We start from the raw sequence: 24,748 nt of genomic DNA, 5'->3' as shown, positions 1-24,748 counted from the left end.
GACTGATTACCCTATACGAAATGTACCCTCAGGTCAGGTTTATACCCATGCAAGATTTCTCATTACTTCCTGATCCAAAATGGTGTCTTATATGTGTAGCTTAGTGCCTTTATACAGATTTTCCTGAATATTTTTCTTGTTGCTTTAATGACCAAACAACAAAGGATGAGGCAAGCTTGGGCTTCCAGAGAAGCAGCACAAATATATTAAATGTGCAACTACGGGTGAATGACAGCCTCTTGGAGTATGTTTCTTCATTTATAAGGTTCCTGCAATACCTCCATTATAGAGTCCTTTAAAGATCGAATAAGATGGATTTTGAAAACCTTAAAGTGTCATATAAATGCCAGCCATTATTATTATCACAGCCTGAGGAGATAGTGATAGAGAGGCATGAGTAGGAATTACAGCAGGAAAAGACCTAAGATGACATTTATTCCAAACCCCTTGTTTCTCTAAAATGATAATTATATTATCATTATTATTCTAGTGCTGTAGTTGGATAACAGCGAGTCACTGAGATTTGTGTCTCCTCCCAAATGAAAGCTTTCAACTTTGCTTCCTCTCCACCTGCCAAAGGCTGTTTTCCACCAGACCCCTGCTTAGCATCATTCATTGCATGTGCCCACTGCTTCTAGGAGAATCAGTGGGGATAAGTACCATGCAAGACACCGTGCGTGTTTGCAGAAATGTAGGATACATCTATGACCCAGTCCTTTGCCACACGGTCAGCCAATCCAAAAGACATTGACAGCGTCCTAAACGCAAAACCCCTGCACGGCCAGGCCAAAACCCATGGGCAACTGGGCTTAAGACCCGCGCCTCGTTCTATCCCTCCCTCGGGCTGCCCTCCCGCACCTATTCACGCCGGAGAGGGGCAGAAGCTCAAGTACAGGTGCTCGGATTCCTAGCGAGCCAACTGGGCATGCTCAGTAGCCACAGAAGGGTTGGTGGGTTGTTTATTTGGGATTTTTTGCTCTTAGGTGGAGAGAAAAAATTGGGGGAAGGGGCTGGCTTCTCGCCTGGCGTCAGCTGCTCCGGCTGCCGCCGCCGCCGGCGGAGAGCTGGCCCGGTCCCAGAAGACTGATGTGGCTTTGGCTGCACAGAGAAGAGAATAAGCGTCGGCCACTTTGGTGTTTCAGAGAGTAGGGGAAAAATAAGGAGTCAGGAAACAAGGAGCGAAGTAGCAGCAAAGGCAGCATCGAGCTCGCGCCCGCACCCGCGCTCCTCCCTCCTTTCCGCCGCCGCGTGCGCGCGTGCGCACACAATACAAACGCGCTCTTTCTCGCCCTTGTGCCTCTCTCTCTCTCTCTCTCTCTCCCATCCCCCGGCGCGCGCGCGCGAACCCTCCCTCCCCACGCGCTCTCGCGCTCGCTCTCTCGCTCCCACCCCCATCCACCCACCTCCCCTCCTCCCGCCCGCCCAGCCGCTGCCCGAGCTTCTGTAGTATGGCATCGAGGAGAATGGAGACCAAACCCGTGATAACCTGTCTCAAAACCCTCCTTATCATCTACTCCTTCGTTTTCTGGGTGAGTACCTTCGCCGCGCCCCTCACTCCAGGCTCAAGGAGAGGTGAAAGGGTAGGGGCTGAGGGCGATGATTGTGTTGCCCCTACTGTCCGTCGGTCAGTCTGTGAGGGGCTTGGGGATGAGGACAGATGCCGGGGGGGCGGTGGGTGGGGGTGGATAACGGTGCGCTCCGCGCGGGGGCTGCTGCTGCTTCTGTTGCACTGGGGGGGAGGGGGCAGCTTGCAGCTAGCTTGCAGCAGCCGCCTCGGCTGGGGTGGCTGCGCCAGCTCCAGCTCCAGCACCAGCTCCAGCACCAGCGCGCGCGGAGCAGGGGGAAGGTGGTGCGTGGCATTTGGGTCGTCGGACGGGGTTTCTGCAGCACCAGCATCGTGAATGCCCGCCTTGTCCGATGTCCCAATATTGCCAGGGGTGGTCGGAGCGGGAGAGGAGTGGGAAGTGGTGCAATCTTTTTTAGGGTCTCTGCTTTTTCCGAGATTTCTTATTGCCCTTTTTTTGGCGGGGGGAGCAGGAGGGAGATTAACTGGATAAGATTGACGCCCCCGCAGAAAAGTTGCGAGGTTCGATTTTATTCCCCTTCCCTACTTGACACCTACCCACGTCTCCGCCTTTGCGTTTGCTCCTAATGAACCTGTGAGCTGCAGACTCCCCCTAACCCCCTTAGCAGGAGCTCGTTCCTCTGAGTGGACCCCTGGTCGGGGTATTCCCGAGTATTCTCGATTCTCCCGGGACCCACGGGTGGGAGAGAGGGGCATAGTGAGCCGAAGTGGCTGTGGGTGGGAGCCCAAAATCCACAGTGGGAATGACCAGCAGGAGCCCACCTTAGGTCCTGGCAACCAAGGATCATTCGCTAAGGGGATTTGATGTTTTTCCAAGAAACGTTTGCAGGTGCACGTCTAACATCTTGCGTGATTCTAAACAGTCGCAGTTCATAGACCGCCTCCCCATCTCCATTCCTCCCACCCCTCCTGTTAGGCACATAGCAAATCTCTCCCATCCTCATTCGCAGTCCTTTTCCTTCCTTTTTGATTATCAATCTTGGTTCCCCTTTTGATTATAAATCTTGGTTCCCCAATCAGCTGACAACAGTGGTAGCTTCTTCACTCTGCTAGGATTGTCGCGGGTGTAATCCACCCCTTTCCATTCCGAGTCACCGGGTTTTAGGGTTTAATGCAGAAAGGTGACGTCATCCACGAACTCAGCCTGGGTGCGGGGGGTGTGGGCTGGCATTTGGAAGGTGCATCTCCTTTGAGACTTATTACTGATTGGGGGGAGAGGGGGAATCAAGGAGAGAAGGCTCTGGTGATTGGGATCAAGAAGGGAAGGCTCTGGTGGTTAGAGTTTATGTCTTATTTCATTCCGATCTGTTCATGTGACAGGTGCAGAGATGACTTTGCAGTGAGGTTCCTTTTTTTTGGAGATGGGCGGGGGGAGGGGGATGTCGAGAAAGTATATAGCCTGAAATGGGATTTAAAGATTTCACATTCCTTGTTTGCTCTGGTACTGAAGCTAATAATGTAAAAGCCCAGCGTTTCATCAATGGGTGTAGATGTAACCCGACCTTTTTCTTGCTGTGATCTGGGCCATTCACTCTTCCAGTCAGTCATCTTGTAAATCGAGACGGCAAAAATAAATAAATAAATGAAAAATTAAAAAGGCCAGCCAATATTGGCTTTGATTTGCTTAGCCAACATTCTAAACCTTCCCACCCCCGGGCATTTGCCCTAATTTTGGTTAGTGACTTAGTACATAAAGATATATCTGACAGCTCAGTTCCGAATGAAGCAATCAGCTTGTAATGGCTGCAAAAAATAATTTGTGATTTATGGAAAGAAGAAAGAGGATATGTTGTGATTAAACAAGCAAATAAACCCAAAACATTCTGGCTGCCCTAGGATTCACAAATCTTTGTAGAATGGTAACTTCTTATTCCTTAGATGTATGACACGCACAAGTGTCACAGCACCCTTTTAGTGCTATGTAGATAGCACACATTAATGTCTCAGCTGATGGGAAGGCAGTGGAAAGTCTTTAATTGACTTAGGAAGATAAGCAAAAAACAAATTTTATTTGAACCTAAAACCATATGTTAGACTATATTTTATAGTTGTGTATGTCCTAATAGTATCATTTTATTTATTTGCTGGAAATGTTTTAATTTCATATCAGCCATTTCCTTAATCTGCTTTTCATTAATTTAAAAAAAAATTAGTCAAGTTCCTTCCTTTTCTCATGTATACTTTGTTTTCAGATTTGGATCTGATGTAATTGATTTAGGTGACTATTTTTACTTCCAGGAAAAAATGGAATTTATGACAAAAGAATTTTACTATCTTTTGCACTATATATAATTACCTTCCTCCCCACAATTCTTCTTTTCTTTTCCTTTTTGGCTCCAAATTTTTAGTCCCCTTTTTACTTTCTTACTTTCAGTTCTATGGCAATTAATGTTGTATAATCTCCTCAAATACCATTATAAGCATAATTCTAAAAGATTTTTAAGATTCTTTAGTCAAGAATGACAATATTCTTCTATAGCCACAACAAAAGATATTAGGAACTTGATTGAAATACTTTAAACTCTCTAAAAACAATTTAAAGTCATTTTAAATTAAATTATTGTTATTTCTTATATTTCTATGTAAAAATGATTGCCTTTAAACATTCACATTTTGCTAATGGTGGGTTTTTTCCAGAATGTTTTCAGTAAATGGTGGGGCTTTACATAATTTTGTTGATTTGAAATTTTTATGTAAAGATTTGTTTTGATTAAATGGATATGTTAGAAAATTAATAAACCGTGTTTTAGAATTTGTCTTTTTCTAGAAGATTATGATGAGAAGATTGGTTAAGGATTATATCTTTGTGAAATTTGAGAATGTTTTGATCAAATGATTATCTTAATCTTAAAATAATTTAGTGTCTCTTGGTGGTATTGGGGAAATTGAGATCAATTTGAAAATTATTCAAGGTATCCTCTCTCCTACTATCCCTAATGATAAGCTTTCAGTGTACCAAGTCTTCAACAGAATTTTTCTTCACTGATTGGCCACATGCTGTCTGCATCTGGCATATTTATAGTGCCAGGCTGTGTAGGAGGTCTGGAAGAGGTGAGCCCACCGTTTCATTTCTTTGGGGTTGTGGATCTGAGCAAAATTTAGCCTTCTGCTTTCTCTCAAGTCATTTACTATAGTTATATTTTTTAATTTCTGGAAAAATTTAAGAAAACACTTGCATAAAGTGGTATTGCTTTTCGAAAAGCCCCTTCCTTCAAGATTCAGCTCAGATTCTTCTCTCACACAAGATTTTCTGATTCCTCAAATTTGGAAGCATTATCTTCCCTCTCAGAGTTTCAAAGGGCCTTTTGATCTCTTCTTTGTCCCCCCTTTACTCCCTACTTTGCATTATTCTTAAATTCATCTCATTTTCTACTTCCTCCATCTTCTCTGAAACATTGTGGACAGTTACCTGTCTTTCATTTTAAAACCTTTATATTTCCAGGTCTACCACAGGGTGTGTGGAGTATAATGGCACTTTATAGATAGATATTTTTTACTCGGGAAGTGGTACCAGATCTAGATCCTGGCTAAAGTAACCTAGTTCTGGAATCACAGTGTACAAATACAACATCCCCTTTAGTCATGGGTGTCAAGTGAAGCAGGAACTAGATCAGCCTGGAGTGTCAAAAGGTGAAGCACTTGTGTTTTGTACAGTGTGTATGTTTATTTGCTTAACTTTTGTAGTTCCAAAATTAAATTGTAGTTCCGTAATTGATTTGTGATTTTCTTAAGACTAGTTTTCTATCAGTGATAATTTGTCTTCCTTTCAACTTCTCTTCTATGTGACTTAAATCTAGATCAATTCCATCAAAATTCTGTGTTCAGTTATCCTGCCTTATTAGCAACAAGGTGGTAAACATTTATTCTCTTAGATGGTATGAATGGTTTTTAAGAACAGTTGTATACAAGAGATTCTTGTATGATAGTTGGACCCTTGAAGACAAGTTAAATAATGATAATGTTCTTTCAGTTTAAATATCTTCTTAAATTCAGTATAAGCTCATGCTTCATTTAACTTAGGATAATAGCTCTAGAGCTGAAAGGAGACTCAAGGGCAATTGAAATAGATTAGACCCCTTGTTTTTCAGATGAAGATGAGCTCAAGAGCAGTGAGTAGAGCTGAGATTTGATTTAATCTCAAATCCAAAGCCAGTGCTCTTTTCTGTGGTATCATTTATTTGTATGTTTTTGTGTTGATCTTTACATTTGAGGAAATATTCTAATAATAGCTTGTATTTACATACTAACAAATGGCTTGTTTTTATAGACTTATGTAGTCTGTTTAGCATAACAGCTTCTCCTGGTTTATTCCAAATCCTTTAGCGTCAGAATAGTTTTTAAAAATAAATTTTAATATGGTTGAGGTGACTTGAAGGTGATACTGCTAGGAGTTTGGGGAAGAAGGATATTTTTTTTTGAAGGGTTTTCAATCCTAAAATTTAGTAATAACACTAGTTAAATTAATGATAAAATAAATAGATTGGGATATCCAAAGAGCTTTATAGAACTCTTCACATAAAGTACTGAGTAAACTATTCTTTTGAAAATAATTTGTTCTAATTTTTAGGGGAAAACCTCTAAATTCTAACCTTTCATGCTCAAGGAGAGGATTATAAGTTTCCCAGGATAAATTTTTGTATCCTAAGGATTTTGTTATTAGGCATTCAAATTAAAAATTACTTTTAAAAAAAGGTTTTATTTTATTTTTCTGCCAGGCAATTGGGTTTAAGTGACTTACTCAGGGTCTGATAGCTCATAAGTGTTAAGTGTCTGAGGTCTGATTTGAACTCAGATTCTCCTGATTCCACGGCTGGTGCTCTGTTTACTGTGCCATGTAGCTGCCCCTGAAAAGTTTTATTTTTAAGGCCAATTTTTTTAAGCAAAATTTCCCATATCTAGACATATTGGGGTTGATTTTTCCTAAACTACAAAAAAAATTTTAAAAATGAGAATAGTCATTGAATTCAGAGTGTAATATCTCAAACTCATCTTTCACTTAAGAAGAATTGATAGTTCTTTTTGGAAGATCCCATTTTAAAAACAGAATTTAAACTTAATTGGAAAATTGATACATAAAAGCTTGCTGCCTTCACTTGTTCATCCTTATTTTTGTTTCTTTCTGGCTCAGAATGTTAAGTGTGTGTATGTGTGTGTATTTCATTTATATATAATTTACCAGAAATTTTTATCTCTGCTGCTTTTAAAACTTTGATTTTTGTTGTCCCCTCTTTCATGAGAAATTTCTTTTCCTTTGTGGCTTCCCCCCCCCCCCATCTTTATGTAACTAAAAAACCTGAATACATTAGGAGATAAAAATTTTTATTTTTCAAAAAATAACTTCAAAAAAACTTTAACTTTTTGTCATTGAATCTATTTTTCTTATAAGAACCATTCAGTCTGTATGTAGAATGTGTAAAAAAACCCAACAGAATTCTGGTGTTAGAGAAATTTTCTAGAGATAAGTGTGGTTCTGTTTTGAGTTTTAACTAAGCAGTTCAGAAAGAGCTTGGAATTCAAGAGGAGCTATGATAGGCCTGGTTAAACCACAGATTACTCTTGACTTTAAATTGAAGGTAGTGTTATAAAAAAGAGATGTGGACTCCCAATATAGAAGGATTTAAATTGGAGATCTTTGGGTTTTGTTGGAAGTTGCGAACTGATGAGCTTTTGACTCATATTTAGCTACAAGTTATTTGAATTTGGGGATGAGAAGAAGATGGGGTATTGCTCAGTGGTGGATGTAAAAATATTCTCACTTTCTTGTCTAGATTGAGTAAAAATGATTTAAATGCTGATGCATTATTTAGAAAACCAGTGAAGAACTGATGATATCTTCATAAACCTTTGAATTCACAAGGAAAAAGAAAATGTACACAAGAAAAACAGTGTAGATAAAATGGTCTAGACAAAAATTATTGCATATAGCAGAGAATAATTAGCATCTCTAATATGACTTGGGCAAGTTACTTTGTCTTATTAAGACCTAGATTTTGCTCTAAAATAGATATAATATATATACTGTGTATCTCATAATATTATTTTGAAAAAAGAACTTTGCAAATTGTAAAGAGTTTCATAAATAAAAGCTCTTAATATTAGCGTTGATCAGTAGAATTCCTTTAAAAAATTGTAATTGTCTAATCCCCATGGAGTAAATACTTAATTGTTTGTTGGTCAGAAAAACTTAGACTTCTAAGAAGAACCATATTTAGGTGAGTCAGAACTTTTATGATTTGCTTATAAGCTAGCCTTAGCAGTCCTGTTTTTAAAAAAATGGAGCTAGGAACACTGGAGTCTTTATAACTCTGATGTTTTAAGAATGATTGAGTATAAACTGTTGTGTTTTTGGTTTTTTAAAAAGATAAGCTCAGCATCAATACAGAGTGGAGGTAATTACTATGCTGGTACTAACTTTAAAAATTCCTTTCCTTTTTTGCTAGCTTTCAATGCAAGAAAATATCTGATTGGCTTTGATTTATTCTGAATAACAAATGAAGGTGAATTGTTTTCTTTCAGCATGCAGCACTACTGAAAAATTCAGATCAAAGTGTCTTAAAAATATGATATCTGGGTTGAGCTAGTAAGTGTATCATGGTAATTGTGTTGAGGAAGAAAAGCAGCTGAAGGATGTGTGCATAAATTGTTTTTGCTCTTATTTAAGTGGCAACTTTTCACAAGATGGCTTGTCCTGGCTATATGAGGTGTCTTTCTTTCTGTCTCTCTGTGATTTGAGTGCTATTTTTGTTGAAAGTAGCATTTGTAGCATAGCAAGTGTTTGACCATCTCATTTCTGTCACTGAGATTCTGTTTCATGCCATCAAAATAATGCAAAACATTTGCCTGATCATTCTATGTGCTTATATATTTTTATCATTAGAATATTTATTTCAGCATTTATAGTATAGCCACTGCTTATACATTCAATTTAGCAAACTGACCACCTATATTCACATTTAACAGTGTGCTAATAAGCATGATTTCAAAGCAGACATGATCCCTTTCAAGCTCTAAGATCACTTTGGAATTCTCAGTAAATATTTTTGAATAAACTGATCTAGACTTGCTAGGATTATAGCAACCAGGGATAACCACTTTGATGTTAAAACCTCCTGCCAAAGAAATGTGGACTACCAATCTAGAAGGATTTAAGTTGGAGACTTTTGGATTTTGTTGGATGTGACCAGGGAAATTGTGAAATGATGAGCTTTTGATTCATATTTAGCTATAAGTTATTTGAATTTGGGGATGAGAAGCAGAAGATGGGTTATTGCCCAGTATTGGATTGCCCCCTACTCCCCTTCCCCATCTCTCCATCTTTCCCAGACTGGAATTGCAGAAATAACAATACCACTACTGAAATGGCTGCTCAGTTTTTGAATTGGGCTGTTTTTTCCTTCTTAGAAAACTGGTACCTCTCACCCTCACCCTCACCCTCATGCCTGGTTTTACGCAGAGCACTGTATTGGTGCCAAACTTAGTGTGGACCTCTGATCAGCAGCTGCTGCCTGCTATAGCTCATAATTGCCAAACTCAAGGGATTTCCCAGTCCCAACCACTTTGTAATCTGGGATTATAGGTTCCTATGACTATTCTTATTTAAAGTTATATATTTTTAAGTAGATTAGATATATGATCATGAACAAGTTGGTTAATCTCTGAACCTCAGTTTCCTTTTTTTCTTAAAAAAAAATAGGGACAAAAATATGCCTTCCATGGTAGTTGTGGTAGAAACCATTTTGTAAAATTTAAAGTATTATCAGTGAAGAACACTCTCTGGGCTACTTTCCCAGCCCTGCACCCAAACTGGTAGGTTGGATTTCCAGGGGGATAATTATTCCTAGATTCAAGATACTCTATGGGCCCAAATCCATTGGTACACATCTTTAATAGTGAGCTAGAAGTCACAGTTAGCTTGAATCAAAAGCATTTGATGATTAAGAGCAGGCTACAAACATTCATGCCTCTTAGCCTATTGCACACTAATGCACAGATATATGCAGTGTCAGTAAAGAAAGGATAGGAAGGCCACATGCCTAGAGAACACACATGGACATGGAAACTCATTCTCTGGCCCTGTAGGCCCCTGATACTCTTGGGGAACATACATAGCCTTGATATCCTTTTTCATGTTATATTTTATTTATGTAATTCCTTCCCTAACCCTCTACGCTAGTGAGTGCAAAAGACATAATAGATGAAATATGAAAATCGTATCACCTAAATAATGATATAGCAAAATAAAGAATAAACTCTGCTAAATAATAAACCCACCAGTTTAAGTGTCTTTATATAGACAGAAATATAGGTAATATTGTAAACTAGATATATTTGAGCAAGAAGGCAAATCCAGTCTCATAGACTTGGTGGAATGAGACTCAACTAAAATACCTCCATGGAAGTTGTAGTCTAGATCTGATTCAGGCCATTTTAGTGGTTCAAATTCTGCATTAGAATGAAATGAGAAACTCGTAGTCTAATGTTAATAGTTAATAATAGTTAATGAATAATTTCTTATTAGTTAATAGATAGTTAATTTTAATAGTTAATAGTTTAATAGTTAATAAAAGGAAACTTACTTAGCTGTAGCAAGGATATAACATTGATTCTAGTGAATGGAGCTTTCCTCTTCTCTTCATATTGGCCATGCTGGAGCACCAGTTAAATCTTGAGGGAGTGCAATTCATTTTTATGGACTGACTTTTCTATATGGGTTGCCTAAGATGTTCTGCTCTATCAGTGGCCCAAGCCTTAGACTCATGGGCCAAGTAAGTCTTTAAAAATGCAATTTGAATAGCTTTTCATTTTTCCAAATACATGCAAAGATTGTTTTCAACATTCATCTTTACAAAACTCAGTGTTCCAAATTTTTCTTTCTCCCTATATATTTTGTCTTGTTGCAGAAGAAAAAAATCAGATCAAAAGGGGGGGATAAAAAAAAAAAACAAGCCAAAAACAACAACAAAAGTGAATATACTATGCTTTGATTCACATTTAGTCTCTATAGTTATCTCTCTGGCTGCAGAAGGCTCTCTCCATCCCAAGTCTGTTGGAATTATCTTGAATCACCTCATTGTTGAGAAGAGCCATGTCCATCACAGTTCATCATCACATAGTCTTCTTGTTGCCGTATACTACTTGCTTCACTCAGCATCAGTTCAGTTTTTTAAAAACTGATTTTAAAAATCAGTTTTTAGGATTTTCCAAAATCAGCCTGGTAATCATTTCTTAATTTTTATTTTCCATAACATCCATATACCATCACTTATTCAGTCAACTGATGGGCATCCACTCAGTTTCCAGTTTCTTGCCACTACAAAAAGGGCTGCCACAGACATTTTTGCACATGTGGGTCCCTTTCTTTCCTTTAAGAACTCTTTGGGATATAAACCTAGTAAAAACACTGCTGGATCAAAGAGTATGAGGCCAATTAAGTCTTAGGGAGAATTTTAGTATCTTTTAAGGAAAAAGACTAGTGCAGCCTATATGGCAGATATTATTTCTTCTGTGGAAGGAAATACCATATTGGAAAGGAATAGAATAGATAAATGGGATAGTGTTATTATACATAAAGATATAGTCATGTAAAGAAATCTAAGAATCATAGTATTTAAGTATTCCTGGAAAAGCTTTTAGATTAAAATCAGTGGTGGAAATAGTTGAGGGTGACTGACTATTTGTCTATTAATTAGGATCTTTAACTATCCGAGTATTTTTGGAATTTTCTATTTCATTTTGGTAGTAAATAAGACTAATGAACATAATTTTTGAAAGCAGATTTTACAACGGGGAGTTATATCCTATTATCTAAAATCCTAGAGAAATTGGCATGAAGATGATAGAAAGTATTTAAGAATGAAATTCTGAAAACACAAAGATTCTGATGATTCAAAGGAGCTTTCTAAAGAGGTCACTGTACATACATGGGAGATTTGTCAATCCTTTCAGATTTTTAAATAACAAGAAATAGAAGATGGGGGGAAAGATCAACCAAGAAGCTCTGAGTGTTTTCTAGGTATCACTTGTGCTGGATGCTGGGGATACAAAGATGGAAATGAAACCATCCTCGTCCTCAAGGAGTTCACATTCTGTGAGCATGACCACTACGTACAGAGAATTCATTTGGTGATTAATATAAATATGGACACATAGGAAGAAAAATGTAGCTCAAAATGTATGAAGGGATAAAGACTTGGGACAAAATAAAATTTTAAGCTATACTGGGAATAAGAAAACTGTCAGGAATGTATAGCACTTATTGTTAGTGGCGGAAGAGACAAAGACAACAGGCTTCACTAAGAGACAGCCCCTGGATTGCTTTTGTTTTCCCTGCTAATGAGAATAAATTGTGTTTGACTGGAGGACAGGAATAAAATGTTTAGCAAGGAATTGAAACCAGACCAGACATCAAGAGAGAATAGAGTTGTTCCCATTTCATTCAAGACACAAGGCCCAGCTACTATGATATAAGAACCTGTAGATGCAATTAAGCTTCTGTCAGGGGTGCTTGAAAGATCTAGAGAATGATTAAAGTATTGGAAGGTGCAGGCCACATGGTGGCAAAGATAGACAATTGGCAGGGAGAACTGAATTCAACTCCTGCCCCAGAAATTTATTTAATCTTGGATAAATCACTTAACTTTTCTGTGCCTCAGTTTCCCTATGTGTAAAATGATTTGATTGACCTTAAACCTCAACCCCTGGACTGAGGACTGACTTATTTGACAAAAACTGCTAGGAAAACTGGAAAGTATTTTGACGCAAATTAGGTATAGACCAACATTTCTTACTCAGTATATAAGATTAGATATGTTACTTTTAAATATAAAAGGACACATCATCAACAAAATAGACACTGAAGGAAGAAAATGCCTTTCACAGTTATAGAAAGGGAAGAAGTCATGATTCAGCAAGCAAGAAAGGATCACAGAAGAAAAAATAAACTTTGATGACGTAAAATGTAAAATTTTTTTCACACTTAAAAAAAAAATTGCAGTTAAAATTAGAAGGGAACCAGTTAAAGAATCTTTTCAGCAGCACATATACACATCAAAATGTATTTTAGCAAGTGCCAAGTCAAAAGACGTTGACAGGCAGTTTTCTTTTTGAATCTAATATATTTTATTTTTTATCTAATATATTTTATTTTGTCTTTTCCCATTTAATAGTATTATTTTTTCATATCAAAAGATATTTGTTTTCTTTCTTTTTTTAAGCTAATATATTTTATTTTTCCCAATTGATAGTATTATTTTTTTTCCAATTAAAGATAATTTTCAACAGTCATTGTATAATAATATTAAACATATTTCTACATTAGTTATGTTGTAAAAGAAAATCAGAACAAAATGGAACTATCACAGTCAAAAATATAAAAATGCTCCAAATAATTAATAATTAGAAAAATTCAAATTAAATAAACTGAGGTTTTGCCCATCAGATTGGCAAATTTAACAAAAGTAATAATTATTGTAAGCATGGGGATGCTGGAGCCAGTTTGAATAGGCTTACTAGAACTGCTTATCAGATTTTCAGAGTGAACATTTATACCTTGGAAATAAGCAAACAGTACAGATTGTTTTATTGATTCTTGATCACCTAATAAGTGATAGAGAAAATATTATAATGCAAATTAAACTTAAGAAAGTATGTCTTATTTCTTCAGAGAGCTGATTTTGAGTATTTACCAGCACCCTCCCCGCTCCAGTTTTAGGTGTTATAGGGGAGAATAATAATAATAGCAAACATTTATATAGCACAATGGATTTGGTTGCTTTTTCCTCATGTTCTGTCACTAGGACAATTTTTCTGGGATTATTTCTTGCATTATTGTGTCAAGGTTCTTTTTTTTGGTCAGAGCTTTCAGGTAGTCCAATTATTCTTATATTTCCTTTTCTTGTTCTGTTTTCCAGATCTGTTGTTTTTCTTATAAGATGTTTCATTGTTCTTATCTATTTTTCATTTTTAATATTCTGGATTGTTATTTCTTGGTGTCCTACAGCTTCACTGGCTTCCCCTTGCCCTCTAATTTTCAGAGTTATTTTCATCTTTAATACCCTGTATCTCCTTTTCTAGGTGGTTAACTTTTTTTTTTCCATAATCTTGTTTTTCTTTGATGGTTTTTATTTTTTAACTTTAGTTTTTCCTCAGAGAATCTCATTTGATTTTTAAATTCTTTTTTGAGTTCTTTTGTAAATTCTCTCTGTGCAGAGAGCCATTTAATGTTACTCTTTGGAGTAGAAGGAGCTTTTTTTTACTTCACTGTCTTCCTCTGAAGATGAATTCCAGTCTTCCCTATTTCCACAGCAAGTTTCTATAGTTGGGTTTGTTCTTTACTGGTTCTTCTTCTTCTTCTTCTTCTTTTTTTTTTTTAAATGAGAAGTATCAGTGTAAGCATCTTTAATCCTGGGTTTGGAGGGATGGTACCTCTAGCTTTACTTAAACTAAATCCCCTCCGACCTGGAACCCCAAGCCAAGAGCTTCCCTATAGTAAATACTTGCAGCCAGCAGCGTCCCTGTCCTCCCTTTCCCCTGTACTCAAGGTGTGTTAGTTCCTTCTTGCCCAGGACTGTGTCTCAGCAGCACAGCTGGGTCTAACTTTCCTAATCAGTTGAGGTTTCTTCAGTCTTCCCAGACCCGGGACTCCTCACCCTGTCCAGGAGGTGAAAATTTCTATGCTTTCTGCTGGGGTTCCAGTCAAACCCAGCTCACTCACCCTAGAGGTCCCCACTTGGTGTTTCTGCAGAGTTAGTGTGGAGGTTAATCTTCACACTGATTAATCCCCAGCCTAGAGCGTTTCTTGGGACTGTGGGTTGTACCCTGAGGACTTCTGTTCTGCCCCAAGTCTTCTTGATTTTTCATCAGTCTTTGCTAGCTCTGAGGAATATATCTGTTCTGTTTGTGGGGAAAATCTGCAGAGCTTGATATTTCCTGGCCTACTCTGTCATCTTCCCAGAATCCTTCTTACCAATGAATTTATGTAGCTGATTACTAAAGAGAGAGAATTCAGAGGTGACAGGAGGTACTTATTTTCCTAATTTAAATGCCTTTCTGCTCCATCCTATTACCAGATCCACAATACCTTTAATGTATTATGGGTATTATTGAAAACCTATTCCATTTATTAGAAAGCAGAAAGAATAGGGAAGACTGGAATTCATCTTCAGAGGAAGACAGTGAAGTAAAAAAAAGCTCCTTCTACTCCAAAGAGTAAGTCCTGTATTCTTTCCTTCTCTTCACGTAAAAATTTTGATCTTCTCCCCCACTCTCCTTTTGTCCAATCTGTGACAATGAAATGGCCTTTCTTGTCAAATCCATCCGAGTCTACATGCACCTTTGATTTCTTATTCTATCCCTTTCTTTCCAGACTACAGCTTCAATTAATCTGTTCTCTAATCTGTTCCTTCATTACTGCCTTCAAACATGCCCATATCTCCCTCATTTTTAAAAATCCTTCATTAGCTCCTATCATTCCCTCAAATCATCATCCTATATCTTTCTTCCTTTTTTCCAGCCATTTCCTAGAAAAAAGCTCTTTACCTCATTGCCCTCAAGAAGTTTACTGCTTAAAACATCACAAGCACTTAACAGATGTTTGAATTGAACTGAATTTTTCCTCTTAACAACCTTTATCAGGTTTTATTTAGTTCTTTGAGGACAGTAATGTTCACAGGCTGATCTTTGTCCTTACTGAAAATATAGTCATCATACTACTTATCAAGAAAAATTGCATATAGTCTTTTCTAGGTGACTGACTTCCCTCTTAGGGCAGCTATCACTCTCAGTTCTAGCCATTACTCAGTAAACTTTATTTCTAAAATTATAGTTCATAAGATATTACTGACATTCATCCCATTAATAGCCAATAGACAGAATTAACTTTTAGCAAAGGAATGAATCAGGTGGCATAGTAATAGTTTCCCCTCCAGTCTCCCTCAAAGTTGGGGCAAACTCTCCCCAAAATACACATAGAATCCATTAGAAAAACAGATTCAATAGAGAATAATGATGAGGAAACAGATATATAGGGAACTTATATAGGGAAAGCACTTTACTACTCATGATAGTGAAGGCCTGGAAGTATTTTCTCCCCTTAGAAGAGTCTTTAGAAAGCTATCCTTGGATCTCTGCTGTGTAGATTGCATAGCCAGGTTCATGAAGTCTGCTCTTCTCCCCAGCCTGAATCTTGAAGGTCAAGGATAGTTTTCTTTGAAGTATCTATAGCCAACTTTTCTTTGCCATCCAGGGGTCCCATTTCTCAAAGCTACTTTTTTTCCATGAGTGACAGCTTTTTTTTTTTTTTTTTTTTTTGTATCCATGTTTTTCTAGAGTTTGTGTTTCTGATCTTTCAAGCTATCTCAGAATCTTTTGACATAATGAATTGCAGGATGGAGTGTCTCCAACTTCTCAATGGACAGTGGAGGAAGAGGGGAATCCCCTTCTCCCACAAAGCCCCCCAAAGTCTTTCTGACCTTGCATTCCTAGCTTAGAACTACATCCTGGACTTAAGCTCTTACAGAAGCATATCCAAATTTTGGTCTTTCAGTTCTCTAGAGAAAGGGATCTATACTCTAGAAAGGAATATAGGTGAAATTCTACAGTTAGTATAACACTCCCTTTAAAAAAAGTGAACAAACAAATTAATCACCATATGTGATTAAATCCTTATTTCACCATCTGAGTTGGAGGGAAGAGGAAGTTTACAGTTTCCTTCCCTTACACTATTTTTATTTGGCAGGGGAATAAATAAAGGTTATTTAAGGTCTGGTTATGAGAATGAATTATTGAATTTCTTCTTCATGAGAATTTTATTTATCTAAATGATGAATGCATTTGACATAAGAGAACACTCATGTGTCCTTAATTTTCATTATTCTTGATGCATAATTATCAACTGATTTCATTTCTTCTTCAGTAAATAAATCTTGAGTACTATATTTGCAATTTATTCAAATCTTTATACATCCATATGAGTATTCAATATGGAGTTATCTTTTTAATTATCTCAGCTAATTCAAATATCTGTCTGTCTAAATATGTATCATTCTACTATCTCAACCTACCTGTCTATATCTCTCTATCTAATCCTTATATTCTATTTATTTGTTTACTTTTGGATACTAGGTCTTCCTATTTCTCAAAGACTGGAAGACCATTCACAGGGCCAGTCCCATTGCTAATCATCCCAGAAACCTTTCACATGCACCAATTTTTGGACATTGGTCCATTTTCCCATTTCAGGCAGCCTAATGGCCTCCAACTCTTAGTGACTTTCCATATTACATATTTGTCGCAAATACTTGATTAGCTTTAGCTCTGTGACAGCTCAGAACTCTGGAATTTAAGGAACCTACCAACTCCAGACTCCCTTCCTGGCAGGGACAGCAAGGGACCACACCTAACTTTGCTATCATTTTTGAAAGGCAGCATGATGTAATGGATAGAGCTAGAGCCTTGGGTTCAAGATCTGACTGGAGAAGGTTTTTTTTTTTTTTTTTTTTTTTTAAATCTGTCAAATGAGAGGGTTGGACTTGATGGCCTGTAAGAGCCCCTACATCTGTGACCCTGCATGTTCATCTTCACCCTTATTCCTACCCAGAGTAGTCCAGGCAAATTATTTATTTCCAATTCATGCCTTTCAAATGGGGAAAGCTATATTGGCAATATCTTTCTCTGGAAGGGGAGTGAATCATACAGGGTTTTTTTTTTTTGTTTTTTTTTAAATCATAGTTTGAGGACTGTATACTGCTTTAGCCCTCCTGCTCTGTGGAGTCTCAGGAATAGGCTGGTCCATCTGGATGCTGCATTTCCAGGCTCATGTACGCTCTCTTCTGTCTCTATTTTGTGCTGGCTTCCCTGGCCTCCAGAATGTTCTGCCTATACTCTCTCCTTGACAAAATCATCCAGATCCTGTCTGGCACAAAGTTTCACTCATTGGGAAAATCTTTGGAAATATAGAATCTTCTGTTAAGTACCTCCATTAAAAACAGATTATAGATAGAACTTTAGAAATGGAAGGCACCTTAAAGACAGCAACTAACCCCTTTCCCCTTTCCAGCTATATTGTATAAGTGGAACAATTGAGGCTTAGAGAGATTAAAAGACTTCCCATGTGGCGAGAAAGAGTTGACATTCTATTTGCTATGCCTTTACATGAGGTCATAGCATTCATATGAATCATTCCCTACCTCATATAATCAGCATCGTTGATGAGTGTATTGAATTAAAAATAACTTCAGAAGAATATACATTTTTATTTTTAAAATTATAAAATTCATGATAAGGCTTTTCTTTTATTTTTTAAAATCCTTTATTGTTTGCTTATGTGATTAAGTCTTCATTTGTCTTAGGAAATCCTAATTATAAAAATTACAATTCTTTTATTCCTATTAATAATAGCATGGTAACTTAAATGAGCTGTCAGTAAGTATTATAGCAAAAATATCCAGACTAGGATAGAAGGCCGTTGTTGCAGTTGAGGGTTCAAATCTTGTCTCAGAATAAATTATCTCTGTTATTTGGGCACTTAACCTTGCTGAACCTCAATTTCCTCATCAATAAAATGAAGGTAAATAAGATTTACAGTCAGAGGGTTATTTGGAAAAAAAATATTTTATAACCTCTAAGCTATTTATAAATGTGAATTTGTATACAAAAGTGTCGCAAGAGAAAAATCAGAGGTTGAAAATAATTAATTGCCTGTACATATGTAAATAGTAGACCACATTATGTTTATATATAGCTATGGATATTCATATCCATTTGATGTATATGATGAACATATGTGTACATTGTATGATAGTACAAGATGGCCATGACATTTCAAATTGTAAAGTCCTTGAACACCTAATGCAAGTAAGCTTGATTATTTATGGTAACATGATAAAGTCAATTGGTATAGAAAGTAATTGCTGCTTCTTACCGGCTATTTTTTATATAAGGTGGTAATAGGAATATTGTTTGAAATTGTCAGTGTGTTCAAAATTATTTAATGTAATTTTACCTTTTAAGATAAAGATAATTTGTAAAATACATAAGCAAATCTAATTGAATGTTTTATACTTTTAGAAGATTTTTTGCATAATAAATTTACAGCTCAAATCCTTTAATCAGACCTTGTCTTCTGATTTTTGGTTTACAAAATGCAATTACTATAATTCTCCTTAAGAGAGATGAGCAATATTTATAGTTACTTCAGAAAATATATTTTTTGATCTGTATATCAGTTAGGAAAACATTTTTTTTTCCTTGATTGCTGCATATGCACTTTGCAATTAGCATATGTTAAATATTACAGAAAGAAAAATATTTGTCTAAATTCCAGGCATATGTATTATGTGCAAAAAAAGATGGAAATTCAAATTTTCCATATATATAAAAACACATGATTAGGCTCACCATTTATATATTATATTTAGAAGTAAGACTGATATCTGTCACTAAGCTAAATGGATTTTATCAGGATTTTATTTTCTATGATAATTTGTGCTGTAGGGGGCATAATTTGATTTGTCATTTATTATGTAGCTGCAGGGTGTAGGCCAGAGCATTAGACTTGAATTGGGACCTAGATTTGCTTCTTAGTTATATAACTAATACCTGTGTGATGTTTAGCATTGCTTCATCTTAAGCATTTTACAAATGAGGAAACTGAAAAATAAGGTTAACTATTTTAGAGATAGGACATTTTTTAGCTCTAAATGTTATGACCCTACTCTAATAATCCACGGTTATGAAGTTCTGTGAATAGAATTTTGTATTCCTTTCCATTACTTTGTATCCAAACCATTTTGTTTTTTAGTGTGCAGTATCTCTTGCCTAGAGTTTCTACGTGGTGCAGTGGATAAGTACCAGGTCTGGAGTCGGCCAAGACTTCTGAGCTCAAATGTGGCCTTAGATGGTTAGTAGTTGTATGACCTCAGGCGTCACTAATGCTGTCTGCCTAGAAATCTATAAAATGAACTGAAGAAGGAAATAGTAAACTACTTCAGTATCTTTGCCAAGAAAACCCCAAATGGGGTACAGTGAGTTAGACAGGACTGAAAAATGACTGTGAAATCTATTGCTTCTAGGACAAGTCATACAGCTGAAGAGTGAAGTTGAGAAAGAGAGGGAAAGTAAGCTAGATTACTTTATGGAAATTTCAAAGAACCTTCTGTTAATTAGTCTTAATTTTCCCTTTAAAAAAAGACCCATAGTTTTTAATGCTAACATTTTAAGTGATGGTATGACAAAGAGATATTGAAGGAAACAGTCTGATTAATTAAAAGCAAGTATCACCTTGAGGACAACCAAAAGACCCTTGGTGAAGGTGAACAGGTTAGTCCATATAAACAATCAGAAATTTCAAGGAACAATAAAAGATGTCCTCAAATAATTGTAGGATAGGAAGATGGGATAGCCAAGCAGTTAGAGAAAAGGATGAAAAGATCAAATTAATAATACCTCAAGTTTCTACTGTATTAATTTCTACAATGTAAATGATTTTACACTGTATTAATTTTATAATTGAGTCTGCCTAAAGCCCATGTCCTTTCTCAGAATTTTACATTGCCCTCTGAGTTAAAGCTACAAGTTGGGTTTTTTTTTTTTGATTTGTTCTTTGACCCACTCATTATTCAGTATATTAGCATACCATTTATATTTTTACTTGTGTTCTCTTCATTAACTACTATGTTAATTCTGTTGTGGGCTATAAATAAAGTTTAGTATTTATTGTTTATCTTTACTTATGATTTCTCTATTTTTATGGTCGGTTTTTGTAGAGGTATCATTCAAAAAATGCTGTAGCTTTCAGCTATAAATCTTCCAACTTTTGAGTGCTTTGTTTTTCTTTGTGTTAGATTTGTCCATATTTAAAAGAAAAACAGTATAATCTACAAGTATTATAATTGTCTTTTTAAAATTTGGGCACCTATTTCTTTATGAATTTAGATGCTACAGTATTTAGTACATGTATGTATACTTAGCATTTATGTTCTTCTTTTGTCTGTGATCAAATCAGATGTCCTATTGACATCTTAGACATACCATATCAGAAAATGAATTCATCTTTTCCCTCAAACTCTTCCCCCTTTCTAGCTTCCCTGTTACTTTTGAGGCTACCACCATGTGGTGTTAAGTGGTAATGTGGTAATTTTTCCAATTACCTAGGCTTGTAATCTAGGTATCATACTTAAATTTTCACTCTGATCCACCATATCCAGTGACAGTGGGCTCCTGTAACACAACCCTCCTTGACTGAGGCTGCCTCCATGCCCAGAATGCTCCCTTTTCATCCTTACCTCTTAGCTTCCCTATCTTCATTTAAGTTTCACATTTGTCACACCTATTTGATTGTAATCAAAACTTGCCTGGTTTTTGTCCCTTTTTTGTATACCCATTTTTGTGCTTGGTATAAAACAATTACCAAATGGATACTAATTGACCTACTGCCTCATTCCTTTAAGCAAAATATTAATTTCATTTTGCTTTCTCCTGATTTTATTAATTTTTTTTATTTTTATAGAGGGACTTTCCTATAGTGATGAAATCAGAGGTACAATCTTTATCCCTATTCCATGAGTACATTTCCTCTTTGGGGAAAATTTATATGATGTATGGTAAGTTATGTTAAAACTTCATCTCTTTTGTTTTAAAAAACGACATAATTTTCATTATACTTTTCTTCATAGATCCCAATCCAAGTTCCTTATAATAAAGAATAAAACCAAGGGGAAAAAAAATTTTAAAATCAACCAACACAGAGCAGAAGTCTGCTATTATATCCAGTGATATAAGACATTGATCTCATCTCGACATCCAATGACATGAGACATTGTAATCTCATCTCTACAAAGAAGGGAGAGTTGGTGATTTTTCTTTCTTGATTTCTAGGAGATGGAGCCTAAAGAAACAGTAGTTTTTCAGAGGACTTTTGGAAAGTTCCATCCCACACCAATGCTTGGTCTTTCTTTTGTTTGACCCATTCAGCTTCAGGACGTATCATCTCTGATGGTCTACAAAGAGAACATTAGACAATAAAATAAATTTAATCAATAATGTTGGCAAGGTAACTTTATATAAAATAAAGCCATTTAAGTCCAAGTTATTATAGCAGGAAGAAATAGAAAAATTCCATTCAAAAGAACTATTGAATGTATAAAAAATTTAGAAATTTGATTACCAAGACACAAGAATCATATGAATACAACTACAAATCACTTTTTATAGATACAAAAACAGTCAAAATAGTGGCAGAGATATTAATTGCTTCTCATGAACTGTACCAATGTGATAAAAATGAAATTAATTTATTACTTCAATGCCATATCAAACAAATGAAAGATACATTGACAGAACTAGTAAAAGTGGCATTTGCTGGAAGAACCAAAAGTTAAGGGTCTCAAGAGAAATAGTGAAAAAAGTGGGAAGGAAGAAGGTTTAGCATTACTAACCTCAAACTATACTTCAAATCAGTGATCATCAGAATAATTTGTTGTGGTAAAAAAAAAAATCAAAAAGTTGATAAGTTCAATAAATCAGATATTTCTTATCATTGAGGTAAAGACTCACTATTTGATAAATATTTCTGAGAATACTGGAAAGCAGCCTGGTAGAAATTAGGCGTCAACCAGGATTTCATATTATATTTCAAAGTAAGCTCCAAGTGAGTACATGACCTACATATAAAAATCATATTATAAACTAAAAGAATAAGGAAGAAAATACCTTTTATAACTATGGACAAGGGAAGAGTCCAAGAATGTTGGCCTTCAGGATTTACTGAACAAAAAGTAAAATTCTCTCTTCTCTCTTCATCCAGCCTTATCAATCATGAACTTTCAAGGAGTTTCTAGTCTTGAAAACTTAATATTAAAATGTGTTTATGTACATGCATATAAATTTGATTGTGATAAAAATTTTAATATAAATAAGATAAAAAAATGAAGTAGTCAACATGGAATATTAAAATTTGTTATTAGTTCAGGCATATCCGGGCATACTTTGCCAATCATTAATTGGATCCATCCCTGAAGTATTGTGGTTTAAAAAAAAAATTATTTTACCATGAACTTAATACCAAAAAGAACATTTGCATATATAACAATGAATAGGAAATGAGAATTATGCATGAAAATGCAAATCTCTATATAGCTTTCTTTTTAAAAAGTATATCATAAATTCAATATGCTATTTTCAAAGTTGTTTTCCTTGTCTTTGTTTCCTTTTGAACTTTTTTCTGTTTTTCCTTGGCATTTTAAAAAAATGTTTCAGTGACATTCTTTTTCCTTTTGTTCTTTTTTTTTAAATAATTTTGTTTGAAGCCCCCCTCCATCTTAAAAAATCCCTCCCCTTTCGATGAAAAAACAAATAAATAAGACATAATTCTTATAACAACAAACTTAGTCAAAGAAAACTAATTCACATATTTGCCATATCCAAAACTTCGGTCTGATTTTACAGGTCTTTTATCTTTCTACCAAGAAGTAGTTAATGTTTGCATTTTTGTTTTTCTTCCCGGGTTAAAAATAACCCTGAATCCAACTGAATCCAACTCTTCCTGTACAACAAGAGAACTGTTCAGTTCTGCACACATGTATTGTATCTAGGAAATACTGTGATATATTTAACATGTATAGGACTGCTTGGCATCTGGGGGAAGGGGTGGAGGGAGGGGAAAAGTCGGAACAGAAGTAAGTGCAAGGGATAATGTTGTAAAAAAATGGGTTCTGTCAATAAAAGTTATAATTATTAAAAAAAAAAAAAAGAAAGAAAAGAAAAGAAAGAAAAAAGAAGTAGTTAATAGGCTTCATCAGTGGTCCTCTGGAATGGAAGTTGGTCTGTCACTAAGTCAGCAATCATGTGTTTACTATGGATCAGGCAATGTTCAAAAGATTAGGAATAAAAAAACAAACAAAAAACCCCAAAATACTCCTTCCCAAGGCCAACTTCTATATGTAGCCTTGATTCTATCTCTGTCTGCCTTCAGTAGATTGCCCATACAACAATCTCTATTTATTCTGTCTTTAAATTCTCTGCCTACTGTTTTCTCTTTTACTGCCTACAAATGTGCCCATTTGTACCCTATTCTTAAAAAAAACTCAGTCTCCCCAAAACCTTTACTTGATTTGGTCATCCTTACTATCATCTTGATGAATTCTTTGAAAAAACCATTTGCAATATATATATCATACTTCCTCTTCTCTCACTTTCTTCTAAATCCTAAGCATTCTGTCACATTTGCTGAAACTGCCTTGAGGGTATTTTCAATAATTTTTAGGAATAAGAAGTATCTAGTCTACATAGGAGACATTCTTTCTATCACAATATTTGTATAAATTCAACTTCCTTTGACTGTTTTCTTTGTTAAGTTGCATTGTTCCATCACAGATATGCGATGTTTAGAAGTCTTTGAGTCCTTTTCTGAGAACTAGATTTTAAAATGGCACATTCTTCCCAAACATGTTCCTCTACTGACTTGGCTTGTGCTAAAATGATGGGTTTTTTGGTTGTTTCTTTTCCCATTCTTCTCTTCTTCCCATCCCCCTATCCTTTTCTCATTTCCCCTTCCTCTTTAAGAATAAATTTCTTCCTCAGTTTTGCACAAACTTTATGATAGGGAAAAGAATTGTAATTTAAAAATGGAATCTTTATTATTGTTAATAACTTTTTAATAGTGTTAAATGAATTTTGAGGAAATGAATTTTGCAATATTGATATTAAAATATATTAAATAGTATCCTCAATTCTATGTCTCTTTCCCTTAAAACTTAATATGCTCCTTGGCCCCATTGTTAAAATTTATTTGCAAATCACTTGGGTCTGGTTTTATGGCATGTTACCCCCTCACTTCCCAACCCAGTAGCTTTGCATTGGACTTAATTGTGTGATTCCTGTTAAGATTCCTGAATATTATGGCTACTTGGCATTATTGATGTTTTGAAAAGATAATCTAGTTTAAAAAAAAATGACTGAAAGATCAGTATCCTTTGACTCAGTGTTAAGAATTTTACTTGCTGTTCAGTATTTATGATACTGAGATTTCATCTATTATTAAAAATGAATATAGTTTGAGTTAAATGTTTTTTTTAAAAGATTAAGATGTTTGCACAAAAGATCTCAGAATGCCAGAGAATTACTACCAAACATGTTTTGCATGTTATCAGTTTTATTTTGTGTTGCATT

General features: G+C 35.7%; 1 protein-coding gene across 1 annotated transcript in view; it reads left to right on the top strand.

Moving 5' to 3' along the window:
• Positions 1–1,162: 1,162 nt before the first annotated feature.
• Positions 1,163–24,748, top strand: part of TSPAN7 (tetraspanin 7) — a 108,913-nt gene continuing 85,327 nt past the window's right edge. The window contains exon 1 of the mRNA XM_051985034.1: positions 1,163–1,529. Within this exon, the coding sequence (XP_051840994.1) occupies positions 1,449–1,529 (81 nt within the window). The 5' untranslated portion in view covers positions 1,163–1,448. The remainder of the gene's footprint in view (positions 1,530–24,748) is intronic.

The sequence above is a fragment of the Antechinus flavipes genome, chromosome 3 (assembly GCF_016432865.1).
Source record: "Antechinus flavipes isolate AdamAnt ecotype Samford, QLD, Australia chromosome 3, AdamAnt_v2, whole genome shotgun sequence".
Lineage (NCBI taxonomy): Eukaryota > Metazoa > Chordata > Mammalia > Dasyuromorphia > Dasyuridae > Antechinus > Antechinus flavipes.
Note: the sequence above shows the minus strand (reverse complement) of the source record. Positions and strands in the feature narration are given on the sequence as shown.